General features: G+C 30.4%; 1 protein-coding gene across 1 annotated transcript; it reads left to right on the forward strand.

Annotated features, from left to right (window-relative positions):
- Nucleotides 1-11,884: 11,884 nt before the first annotated feature.
- LOC149256647 (uncharacterized) lies at nucleotides 11,885-12,926 on the forward strand. The gene is made up of 2 exons (XM_089457482.1): nucleotides 11,885-12,455; nucleotides 12,546-12,926. Exons 1-2 carry the CDS (start codon nucleotides 12,229-12,231, stop codon nucleotides 12,730-12,732), a joined length of 414 nt encoding a protein of 137 aa, XP_089313608.1. The 5' UTR covers nucleotides 11,885-12,228; the 3' UTR covers nucleotides 12,733-12,926.
- Nucleotides 12,927-14,457: the final 1,531 nt, after the last annotated feature.

Genomic DNA, 14,457 nt, shown 5'->3' on the forward strand with positions numbered 1-14,457 from the left:
ATGGAACATGAGTCCATCTCTGGCTACAACTATGACTCTGGTTGTAGGCATTGGTTCTGGTTGCACTCAAGATCATTTGATAAATGTTTGAAGTTAATAGTTGACCATCAATTCCCCCTATTTAGTACAAGGTGAGAGGATGAATATATCTCTACTAAAAGACATGTCAATACTCGAAAATGAACTTTCGGTATGAATAATATATCTTCTTGGTTTTTGAAGACCATTTCCAAGAAGTGATCCATCAAAGGTAAATCTTTGTTCTTGTAGGAGTCCTGTGTCTAGAACATCTTCCTAAATGATGAGTATGTTTTCCATAATGCTCACAAGGGTGAAGATCAAAAGACTGGCCTCTCACATGGCCAACTGAATCACTATGTTGACATCTATGAATCTAAAGTGAATGTGGAACTAGAGAAAGTGAAGATGAATTGTGTTAAGAAACCCAACACTTTGAAACTTAATGGGTTTAGAGTAGTCCAAAATGTGAAAGGACACATTCTTTTCATATCTAAGACCAGTTCTATTCTTGTCGCTAATAAGTCCATCCCAAGGTCTAATGATGATCTTGGGAAGTGTAAGTTAAGCCTCATATTCATTTAAATATGCTCCTGAAGTGGCCTCACTAATTTGATCATGTGTTGGCTGCTGATGGGAATCAACCTCAAACTCGAAAACATAGTTATTTTGAATAAGAACTAGTTTAGAATGTTGGCTCTTTTGTTGTACCTCATCTTGTTGGAGTTGTGATTCGAGTTGAGGAAACTCGATCTTATCTTATGCATGTTTGTAAATATACTTGTAATCTTGTCTGCCCATTTTCTCAATAATTCAATCTTAAAAATGAAAGGTGTCAGCTTCAACTAGAAATTCATGACCTATATATCATGTCAATATAGAGTAAAAATAATTATGCTTACTGTGTGAATTCAACACTATGTATATGCCAATGCATATAATATAAGAACATCGTCCTTATCATTATTAGAACTGGGACCTTTACCTTGACCTTGAGGAAAATAATAATCCTCACTATACTAGCTAGGAAAAAGACTAAAAATCAAGTACTTTTGGATTCCCAAAATATAGTGAATAAGATAGCGCCTACATTTGTGAGCACATGAAGAATGACATAAATTACTCTAGGATTTTTATTTGCATTCAACCACACATCAATGCCTCTGGACATGTAGATTTGGAAGACACTATGTAGCAAAGAAGACCAAAATATTTAAATCAAGGTCCTTGGAAACTGAGTTTTGAAGGATTTCTCAACAACAAAAATGGCTATTGACAACAAGAGAGTATTTGTCATAAGAATGCAATAATTTCTTGAATTTGATGAATGTTGTGCACCAGGAAATCATCTTAAGATTTTATCTTCCCATGACCGAAGATAATCAATGCTTATTCCTAAATAAAAGAGAACATGTCTATCAAGTAAAGGTAGTTTGGATGTGCCCACCAAAAAAAACAAACAAACAAACAAAAAAATAAAGAAAGAAAAACAAAAAAAAACATTAAGAGATCTTCTTTCATAATTGCTTCATAGATACTCTACACTACAAGTAGTGAAACCTTTCTTGCTCAAAGCATGTGGATAAAGGTCTACAAAGGCAACAAAACTAGTGGCTCAAACTTAAGTAGGGAAGGAATACGTCTGCGCTGATACCATGTTAAGCGCTTATGAAAATATAAGATTGCATATTAGGATAAACGTGAGATGCATTTCATTAATAGAAAATACATATTAATACATTTCATTGACCCTTGGTTTTCATCTAATGAGAGGCCTTTTAGACTTCTATGACTAATGGAAACTAAAAGCTATACAACATTGAAGACCAAATTTTCGTGGTAAAAAGTTGATAATTTCCTTCCAAAAATATGTAGAGTTTATATATGATAAAAATACTTGCTTTAAGATGTGGTGTATCAATTATAAGAGTTATACTAATCATTCTCTTTATATTACAAATAATTCTCAAACTATGGATAAACCAAAGAGATTGCTGTAGATTACACTCCTTTGTGATTTTCTTTAGATCATGGCAACCCATTCTTTGCCTTTTTTCTTTACTTTGGAAATAGTCACATGAAATTAAAGTGTCACTTTTTTCGTTGTCCTTTATGGAAATGAATTTATGTCAATTGGTGATATTATGTTCTCTTTTATACCATTAATTGAGGATGTTAAATGCCCCACCAAAAAGTTGTTTCAATAAATTTTATTATGTTGATTTATATTAAAATTATTTTTTTTCCCAATAAATAGAATTAGGTATAAAAATATTGTAAATTTTAAAAAGGATGTGTTATACTTTGTTTTGATTTTTGTTTTTTAAAATTGAATCATAAATAATGTATTAAAAATGTTTAACCTTTTATGCAAATATTAACTCTTATTTTGTCGAAAAAATGCAGCAAGAAATTTCCAATTTGATTTTTCCTTAATTAAATTGAGAAAATTTGAATTTCCACATCAACAAGCAATTTGGATGATGTTAACTTGTGTGACATGGTTTGTGTCACCCAATTTACTCAGTAAATTCGAGTTGGAGGAGTTAGAGTTCAGTTAAGCATGTGTGATTACTAATTTGTAGAAATTAAGGTCAATTATCTTAGGTTGTTTTTAGTTAAACTAGTTCCAACTATTGGAAGAACTACTGGAGAGTCAATTTATGTAGTGGGACTTTAGTCAAGCTCAGTGATCATTCAGTTAATTGATCAATCAACCCAAAATAACTAGTACATGTGGAGAATTCAAGTTACCCAGTTGAGGTGGAGATTCCAAGGCAGTGTAACATCAATTGTAGACTAGTCTTGAGTGTACAGGTATTGCATGCAATCAGATGATCAACCTAAGGAATTGTGCAATTCAATTTGAGGAATTTCCTAAATAATAGGGACCTAATTCCTCAAGGAACAACGCAAGGAAATAGGAGCTCAAGCAGAGGCAAAATTTGACTAAGTCTGGGTCAGAGGCATTCAATGAGTAGAGAGATAGGTTATGCACTTGCAGGTTGTGCTAAGTTGAGCAAAGAAATTGTAATGCATTTCTATTCATTTGATTAATGCAGGCATGCATTGGGTTTTTTTAGCAGATTGCTTTCCCCAAATAAAAATACTTGTTATATGTGTGTTATTTCTTCTTGCATGTCTGATATTTTTGTTCTAAATTGTGAATTAATGCCTGCAGAGTAGTAGAGTAGGTTTGTGTCTTGTGATCTTGATTAAAATTTCATGAGCAACTGCAAATCTACAACCTAATTTCTACATATTTACTTTATTTTTTTAGGAGTTAATCTCTTAATGAGCTAAGCTGCAATATAATACATGATTAATAAGGAAAACTCCATCCTTATTTATAACTAGTTAGAAAACCTAATCTTAATTGCCTAGTGGGCCTTCTTTGAGGAGACCACACTACATTTTTACAATGCTACCTACTTAATGGGCCTTATCTAATAATAAAAAACATAGTAAACCAAGTTCACCTTACATTAAATAACTACCGTACCTAAACTAGTATTGACTCTAGTAAAAATTTAGATGCTAATCACCCTTAGAAAATATACCACCAAAATTTAAGTATCTGTTAGGTTGTTTATACTCTATTATTCATTACTATTCAATTTTTCCTTACAGAAAATCCTATATATACTCATATAGAATTAAAAGATGAATTAAAAAAAACACAAAATTTAAGAGTGATAACTAGTTCATAGCAAATATTGAGCAAGTTTATATTACATTGCTAGAATTTAGAAAATATATATCATGAATGATGTAAATTTTACTTTCAAGATATAATATAAAACTTTCATCAAATATTTTTTCTCATTTAATCTTTTACATAATCATATCAATTCACATTGCAAATTGATTGAACTTCACTCATTCCTTAAGGAACTAGCATCAATTTCCCTTGTAACATATTAATGACTGCAAATATCTTTAGAAAACTCAAAAGGGGTTGTGGTTAAAAATGAATAAAAAGTTAAATTTTAGAGAAATGCAATTTTTTACATGATATGAAAGCATAATGTTGTCCCTTTCGAACTTTATTGTTTTTATGTAAGTTTATATAAATTCATTGTTAAAAGAGATGAATTACTAATCCAAACCCTATTATTAATTTGTGAAAATATTTTTGCAATGCACGTTTAATATCCTAATTTTTTTGGAGTAATGATTCATGTTATTTGATGACCTCTAGCAACATATTTAATTTAAACATCAATCTTACATAACTAAAAGCTTAGGACCCAATTGGTGAGTGTATCCTCAATACCAAAACAGGAAATCTACCATCTAAATGTTACTTTTGAAATAAACATTTTATATTACAAAAATATTTTAAATGTTACTTTTGAAATAAACATTTTATATTACAAAAATATCTGAAACGTTAAATTGTTTCATGGATAGAGAACTTTTAAGACTAGAAATACTTATCAAAGACTTTAGCTTTGTTGGAGAATCTACACATTTAGAGACATTATATGCCCATTTCACAATATGATCCCTATTCTTTTGCAAGCTCATCTTAACCATATTTTTTATGACCCTTTTCCCTCTTCCATATTAGCTTTTTTTGGACACTAAATTCTCTTCTTAGATCGTACACTTCAGCAATAATAAGGCCATAAACCAACATCATAACAACTTGTTTGTCATTTCTTAACATTGTAATATTCTCATAATTATCTTATGGAAACGAATATCACTCGATAAAAGAAAGTTTTAATATAGTGGGGACTATTATTTGTTGAACCCTAATCTTCCTTTAAAAAGAGCTTTTGAGATTGTTAAGTTAAAAGCATTAATATATGAGAAATTGGTTCCCAACATTTAGCACGGTTTTATTAATTCAAAATATCAAATAAGAATTGATGTATGTTTATATTAGTGACTAAATGAGTAATGGTAATGGTGTTTCATTATAATTGTAATTTATTTTTCAACTTATGATGGTCTTTTATTATAATTTTAATTGTTTTTTCAATTTTTAACTAATTCTTAATGAATTGCAATGATATAAATTATATAAGTAGGTGTAATGATTTTTGACATCACTGATAACAATAATGATAAGATTTGAAAAGTTATTAAATAATTTCAAAGGATTAAATAATGGTCGTTACATAATTTTAATTTTTTTTGTTATTTAATTAATAATAAGAATTTTGAAATGTATAAAATTTCTCAAAATGTTTTTAAAGATGTTAGGAGATTTGAAAGATATTGTAGACAGAGCATTGTGCTTAATAAGCATGGAGCATGTTTAACCTTTGAGATGAGTTCAAAATCAAAAATCTAAAAAAAATATCCTAAACAATACCAACTTTTCTCTTTTTAGTTAGCTACCTTTTTTATTTTTTGAGAAAATTAAAAAACTTCATATTTTAAAATACTCCAGTATTTTTCTTCCTATTTACAATTAAAATTACTTATTGGAATAAAAGGACAAATGAATGAAATACCTGCATAATTCACTTTACATTCAATAACCTAATTAAACTTTGTATTGCATTTAAAGTATTCCACACATTTTATTAATGATTGTTGTGCATGTGATATTTTTTCACATAGTGGATTTTCTACATTATCAATGATTGTCTTATTCAATAAAATTAATGTATACAACTTATAAAGGGGAAATCTATTTAATCATGTAGGCCTTCATCGAGTTGCTAGAATTGGGTGATATAGAAAGCTATAACTCTCGTCAATATAGAACTTCGATTTATTTTTTGATAGTTTGGATTAATTTAAAATTGGGAAAGCCCTTTGAAGGCATTGTTCCACCTTGAATGGGCCTTGGATCACAATAAAACTCTATTCATGCCTAAAATTTATATTGTATCTTATTAGATTTATGATTGAAAAGAGGGTCTATTTGTTACAAAATTAGCTTACTACCTAAATGAAAAATTCACTATACATGTGAGATGTATTTAGAGAGTATACTTATTGTGCATATGAAATTTACTCACATAGTGCGCTTTACACTTTATCATTGTTTACCTTTTTCAATATATTTAATGTCTACAACAAATTGTAATGGATAATTTGTGGTAAATGTCATAAATACTCACAGTGTGCAATTTACACTTATAATTATTTTTTTCATTTGATGTTGGTTAGATCTCATAATGGAAAATTCATATATATACCATATTTGAAATTTTAACCAAAAAAAATGGTTACTTCCATCCTCCATTATCATAATGCAACATTTTTATCTTCATTAGCATGTCCTTTACATAATGTGAATCACTATAGGAGCAATAAAGCATGGATCATTTGTGATGATTTTTTACAAAGGATTTTTTGTTGTGTTTGAGCTCAATGGAACTATGTTGGTGAAATATTATAAATAAGCTCCAGATATGTGTGCTTCTTAAGCGAGGTTAAAAATAAACCTTGGCTCCAGAGGTGGGTGGAGAAGGCTCCCAAAACTTTTGTAATTTAATTTTGTTTAAATAAAATTAAAAAAACATTAATGAATATAAGATTAGGGCAATGATATGGCTTTTTAATGGACCATGGCCATTAGTAGTTATGCTCTTGGATTGGATCCAAGTCAAATATGGAGATGAAAATGGGTTAAGGTTTTGTGAAGAGAGGTTTTTATTGCCTTATTTCATCCAACAATGAATGCCAAAAGATTTTAAGGAAAGGTCCATGGATTTTCAAAAGAGAAACACTCTTTCTTATTAATTACATCCCTTATTTCAATTTAAGAATGATTGTATTGTCCTTGACCCTTGTATGGATGTGGATCTCAAACATGTATATGCATTTTTAGGATAAATAAATCTTATTTTTAAATAGGGAACAATTATAGTATTTATCAACAACATTGGAAGCAAAGATAATGACAAATTCTCATTTCCACAAATATGCGTTAAGACAAATCTTAGTAAAGGAATTGAAGATGATGATGTTGAAATATGAAAGAACCAAGTAGAACCAAGAAACAATTTATTAAAGCAATGCTTTTTTACTTAACCATGCACTGTTTCTATTGATCTATTGATTTGTTAAGCAATAATCATGTAACTTGGGGAAAGAAAGAAATTCTATGAGGAGGATCTCTAAGCACTAGAATATACCCCACCTCATCAAGGGAAGGGGGTAGATATTCAATGTCCTTCCCTTGAGTTTGTATGAATTGTTGTATGGATTTGGTCTTAATGTTTTTTGAAAACAATATAATAATCATTATATTTACTTTTAAAAAATCATATAATTTTATTTATTTCCTTAAACTTCAATAATTTGACAAAAACTTGAATACAACACTAATTAATAAATTAGAAAAAAACACAAATTTACATATAGAGTTAAGTCTTTTCTTATAAATCCTTCCATCTCAATTAGAACCGAAATGTTTCTTAAGATCATGTTAAACTCAGTCTTGTTATGATATTATCACTTATAATCTTTTTTTGACAAATAGAAAAAGGTAACAAAAATTTACAAAAATAAACTAGTTTAATCATTTATTCTTAAAACCACACACAAACAATAAATCTTTTATTATTTATTTAAAAATAACTTTTTAAAATTTATTTAACCATAATATCATCCTTAAATTTGAAACATATAAAAGTAAAACAATAAATTTTTTCTTTAAAATTAAATTTATTATATTTAAATTTTAAAATTTAATATTAAAAATAATAATAATAAATTAAATATATGATAAAATTTTAACCATACTTTTTTTATAAAATAAACATTAGTAAATATCATATAAAAAAATTAAATTTATAAAAATTAAATTTATATAATAAAATGGTGATAAGTATCTTCTAGAGTATGCATGATTAATATTTAATAAGCAATGTTTCATTCCAGTAAACAAACTTTGCTTCAAAACTAATGTATCCGCGGTTAGACCAATAATTACCTTCAAGCCTAATGTATGAACCATAAAGGTTAGACCAATTATTTTCTTCGAGCCTAATGTATGAATCATAAAGGTTAGACCAATAATTTTCTTCGAGCCTAATGCATGAATCATAAAGGTTAGACCAATAATTCTTTTTACATTATAGAGATTTTTATAACTTTGAACATTGTCAAAAAGATTTTTGTACAACATTACTTCTCTCAATTTTTGGTTGTCATATGTAACTAACTTTTTCATTTTCTTTTGTCATCCTCTATAATGACAAAATCCTTGGACATGCTCACATCAAATGAGGGGGCTCATTGTTTTTTGGGATCTTTTATGAAAATTTATGTAAATGTTAAAAGTTAGAGTTTAGTTTTTTTTTTTAATAGTAGGGAATGTTTTTAAAGGGTTTTGGATTTGAAAAAAAATTAAATATATTTTTTATAAGTTTGGTTGGACTATATTTTTATTATGTTTAATTTTTCATTCTAATTAAATAATAGTACAAGATTTGAATCCAAGACTTTCGATAAAATTTTATTTCCACGACCATTATCAATTGAAATACTTTAAAAAAATAATTAAATATTTAATATATTACTTTTATTTTATAATTGTTGATGATGATGATAAATGTCCACTGAAATCCAAACATTGGACAATCGGACCTAAAAAACAAATTATTTATTTTGATTTAAATTTTATTCCTATACTCAAAAAACATAGAGAGAAGCCTCTCCAACTCACTATAATTTTTGACATTATGTTATAAATATAATATTATTAATAATATATATTTAAATATTCTATATTATATTGTAGACTTTATTCTTACCCTACAACACTCATTATAAAAAATATGAACATATTCACAAATTCACACATTGACATGACTGCTTCAACATCATTGCACTTAGAAAATTAAAATAATAGTTGCTAGTTGTACTTACATCAACCACGAAAAGGCCATGAGTGGGTCCCTACCTAGAGTGGCGTGGGGCCTAGGTATTGGAACATTGGGGCCCACAAAGCACCCCCACACTTTTTTGTATTTTAATTTTTCCCAATGGACGTAGACGTGGTGGTGCCCACTACCGCTGTTTCCCATGGGCCAGCCCAGCCATCGGTATTGTGAATACCAGCCATTGCTTCAAAACCGGGAATCAGACAAAATAAAGCCCTGGGTGGTATTGGCAGGTAGGGAACACAAATAATAAACAATTACACAACTTTTTAATTTTTTAGCGGTTACCCGGGAGCCGGGTGGATCCCGTCGGTCGTGGGAGCCGAATACAGAAAGCGAGTGACCGGTGCTGGCCGGAAAGAAGTCTAAAGGTTCGGAAGAGTGGTACACCCTCGGAATTTTTTTTGATGGTGACTAGAGGAATTGAAAACGTTGATTTTTTAAATTATTATAAAAATATAACTTAAATTTTACGAAATATTGAGATTTTTTTATTTTATTTTATTTTATTAAGTTTGTATTTCCAAAGATGTTGCAGTGTAATTTCCATTGTTCAAATTATATATACATAAACATAAAATTAATAATTATATCTATATTTATAATTATAAATAACTTATTTTTGACTCTTTCAAATTATATAAAAACATAAAAATAAAAATAATTAAAATGCTAGATCTATTTTAGTTCTAGAAATATCAAGTATTGAGAGATGGTTAAAATAAAAACTTTTTTTAGAATAAAAAGAGAATTTATCCCTCTAACATTTGGTAAATCCAGAGTTAAGACAGATCTAAACTCAAATATGTCGTTACTTGAAATTTTGTGTGCCTTTGCCATGGTCTGCCTCTTCATGTGGTCCTGATGATGAACCACGCTTGTTAGTTCGACCAAAAATTTCTCTTATGTGATTTATACCGAAAGACTTTGCTTAATTCATTATGGATCACAGGCTTGCATACAAAAAAAAAAATCTAAATTGACTTAATTGTTAATTATAGTTATATTTATATTGTTTTATTTTTATTTTTATGTAATTTGGCAAGTCAAAATGTTTTATTAATAATTTTTATTAATAATTATTTTATTTTGATCTAATAAAAAATATTTATGGGAAATCACATGGAGAGCATGTTTTACCTTGGACTTTAAATAATATTTTACTTACCTTATTAATTAATTATTAGAATATTGGAATAAAATATTTTATAATAGCTAATTTTAAAATAAATATATAATCTGATTTTAAATTATTTTACCTACCTTATTAATTAATTATTAAAATACTGGATTAAAATATTTTATATTTATTTATTCTTAATACCTAGTTTTTAAATAAATATATAATATTTTATTAGATAACTCTTTACTTAGGATTTCTGAATAATATTTTTCTTACCTTATTAAATAATTAATTATTAAAATATTGGTATAAAATATTTTATATTTATATTTATTTATTTTTAACTAATTATATATTATTTAAATAGATAACTCCTTACCTCTAATTTTTAAATAATATTTTTGCCTTATTAATGATGTGATTAATCCGAAAGACATCTATCTACATTATGGATCACAAAAGTCTTAGATTTAACATCATCATCATTATCAAGTATAACAAGAATTAATATATGAATGATGAATTAACAATTAGTGTAGTCATAAAAATCAAATGACGTTTAGACATTATACATCAACACTTACTTTATGATACATCTCACATTACCAAAAATTAATAAAATAATAATAAAAATTAGTGAAATTATAACTTTATTTTAAATTACAATTATTATTAATTATAACAAAAAACGATAAATGAGTTAAACATATATACATAAAAAATATGTTACAAAATTATTAACCATAGAGATTCACTTTTACTTTATCATGAAAATTCTTAATTTCTAAATATGTTTTGTTATAATATTGTGGGCTAATACTATGACTTACTAATACAAAATGCCCAAAATACCATACCTCATGTGCAAATGACATTTTTTGTAGTTAATCAATTTAGTTAAAATAACATAAATGACTACTTTTAAGATAAATTTCAACTGTTGATTTGTGACTATTACTTAAAATATTTTAAGATATTCAGTGGAGGTTAAATTTCTACCATCCACCTAGTAATTATTAATAATTAAGTTAAAATTTTGAAAGTCCTATTTAAAATAGATAAGCTTGTTGACGTAAATAACTTAAAAAATTGTAATATGAAGATGAATTATAGTTTTTAAACATGTGGTGTCAATAAACCATAGTGCTTTAACAAATCCGGTTTATAAATTAAAAATTTTCATAATAAAATAATAATAAATCTCCATTAATAAAATTATTATATATATATATATATATAAAACTCAAGCTCCAAGGGTTAGCTTACTTGGTCAAAAACTGTGCCTCCCCATCGGGAGGTCAAGGGTTGAATCCACCTAAAGCCCTTGGGGTGATCTTGCAGTGGACCCAGAAGCGATTTAGCCTAAATTTTTCCGTGGACGTATTGATTTGTGTTTGTATGATTTTACTAATCAATATAATTATAGTTTTACTGATCATTATAATTTTTAATTATTTATATGTATATTTAGTTTAATCAATAGAAGAAATTGTATCAGCTAAAAAAAAAAACCATTTCTTCTAGCCAAGAAGAATGAAGAACCCCAATGAGTATAATGTCAAAATGTCCATGTATATTATACCCTTGTATTCTGGAAAAGCAATGTTAACGCTTTCCTAATTGAGAAAGAGAGATCAGACGATATGAATGGCGGTTATGAAACGCAGAGGAAAGGGCCCCACAAGGCTGTCGTACCGAACGGAAAGTAGACCAGAAGTTAAAGTTTGCGGTTGTGTGGTGTACCCGTCCGCGGCTGCAGTAGCAGGGACTGCCGGGAATTCTGACAATGACACGCGTTCGGTGGAGGAGTGGCCATGCCCACCTTTTTCTACATCCGGGTTACTTCTAGGGTCTCCCATGTCCGCATATGTCACTGTTCCATTTCCCCTCCACTTGGATTCTTCGAACCCGACTACTAATCAGAGAAAGGGAGGTAATGTGAATTCTACAACTTGCGCTTGTGTTCTGTCTGTTAGCAGAACCCCTCATGCTAAATGGTCTGCTGGACGCAAATGTCCTCACTGTATTTAATTCGGTAATGGCGTTTAGTTTTTAGCACCGGCATTGATTGCAGAGAGAGTGACGTGACCGAACGAAATTTCCAGCCTTGAAATTCAAGGCAATTAGGTAGCACAAGTAACACATTGATTCTTAGGTTTTCATTCATTCAATTGCCTCGCCGAGCTCCAAGCTTGGCGCGATCTGGGTGTGAGGAATATTGTGGGGAAGAGAATGCTAGGCAAGCGTATGAATCGCACAGCAAGTATGTCACAGCTTGGATCTGCAGATTTTGCTATCGAATCCGAACAAATTCCAGATTCCCCTGTTTTTCCTATGGGCCCTGGAATTAGAAGAAGTTACTATTGTACTAATAAACCCGTAGAGCCCGCCCATTTTCTAGACGCTTGTCATCTCTGCAAGCGGCGTCTGATCGATGGCCGGGACATTTACATGTACAGGTAAATTAACCTATCGATTGTCTGGGTTTCGTTTAATTCAATCTGGCTTGATTTGATCAAATAAATATCTGATTTCTCCTTTCTGTGCAGAGGTGATACTGCATTTTGCAGCGTGGAATGCCGGCAACAGCAGATAACCATGGATGAGCGCAAAGAGAAAAGTGCTGCAGCCATCACTGGCCTGAAGAAAGGAGGTCAGGTTTCGTCTTCTAATCGCCATGAGAATTCAAACAAGGGCAACTTTCAAGCGCAGAAAGAGACTGTTGCAGCAGCGTGATAAATGAAGGTGCTCCGTTTTTTGATGAGAGGTTTAGCCATTTTGGCTATAGTAATGTCTGCTCTAATCTCACCCTTAATGGGTAGTTGTAATCCAGAAAAAATACTACTGTAATCAGGTGCCTGAGATACCCTTGACGAAAAAAATGTTGTACTCAATCAACAATGCAAACAATTTTTTAACCTAATTTTCAATCCGTCTTGTTGAATTTTTTGTTCTCTAAATCTGGCTCGGCCATATTGAGATGCAAACTCTATGTTACATTAGAAATATATTTAACTATTTACCAGAAATTGCAAAGCTATTCTGTTGGTCATGGGTTTGCTTGATGATTCTTTGACCTTGCAACCAGAAAATCAGATATATTTACTTCTGGCTTCAAAATATAAGTGGTTTCAGATAACTTTCATTCTATATCATCAGTATATTTTTTAAATGCTTGCTACCATCCACCACCACTTATCAAGAGATGATGCATTGTTTATGATTGTTGTATAAATACTTCCTTAATACTGAATGGCCAGCCTCCATCATCACCATAAAGTTGGACTGCTACTAGCATCTATACCCAACCTAACAAAAAAGCTTGGACTACTTACTAGCTGCAACCTTGAGACAGGTTAAGGTCCCTTGTGGATAGGTTATGGGCCACTCTTTACAAGTATCAAACCCTTATGAACGCTGTAACAGAGCCTAGCTTTCAGCAATCCAACTCTCCTGTGGTGGTTGCCCATCATTATTCTGCACTATAATATTCAATCTATGCCATGGAGATGAAATGAAGAATCCAGGTTGTATTTTTAATTCAGCATTTTTTGTAACAGACAACGATGGGGAATTTCAGTAATTTTCGTAGTAGGCTTTTTGAATGGTACCATTCATATTGCTGTTTCATGGCTCTAATATTCTGCATGAATTGCATAGTTCATGTGAAAATATTGTAAAAGGGAGTTATTCTCCCTGCTTCTTTTGGAAGTATGCAGAATCAAATTATAAGCTACAGGAACTTCAAAAACTTTGCTGCCTCAGGATTCATGAATCCAGTTCAGCAGCAGAGTTTCACCCAAAAACGTTGGATATGCAGGAGCAAGATGTATACAGGCAACATGAATTTAGAGCAGAGTTTCACATGCCATAGAATTTAATGTTGGATGATCTTGAAACCGCCACAAATGGTGTGTATGCAGCTGGGTCTAGAAGTAATCTAAACGCCAAGCAGGGCTAGGGTAAAATTGTAATTACATCGAGCTCACCAAACAGTAACCTACTCAAGGTGCTAAAGGTTATGTTTTGTCTTAGATTCTAGGTAGTGAACCCAGAGTGCAGTAAAAGTGAATCAAAAGCACATAACCAGGCCCCTTTTGTTACTTATTTTATTCTAGAGGATGTGAATCAGGTCTAGTTTCCCCATCTCCACCCTCAGAGGAATTCAGAGTAGGTGGCAAACTTCCTCCATCACAGGGAATCAAGTTGGGCAAGGGCTGTGGCTTAGCTGCAAGCTCGATAGCCATATAGCTTTTGGTGGAGACGGAATGTTTAGAAAACACCGCGCACGTTTGTTTTATATGGCTATCGAGTTTACAACTAAACAGGTATTTAATGCCCGATAGATAACAGGCTCGTTAGCCCTTTTCATCAAGTTGGGCTTGCCTCAAAAGGGCTTTGGCGTCCATACCAGTACACAGCACTGCAACACATTGATTGTTGTGTGTAGCAACTCAGCAA

The sequence above is a fragment of the Pinus tabuliformis genome, chromosome 7 (genome assembly GCF_031772625.1).
Source record: "Pinus tabuliformis cultivar Carrire ecotype Pingquan chromosome 7, CPIR1, whole genome shotgun sequence".
Taxonomy (NCBI): domain Eukaryota; kingdom Viridiplantae; phylum Streptophyta; class Pinopsida; order Pinales; family Pinaceae; genus Pinus; species Pinus tabuliformis.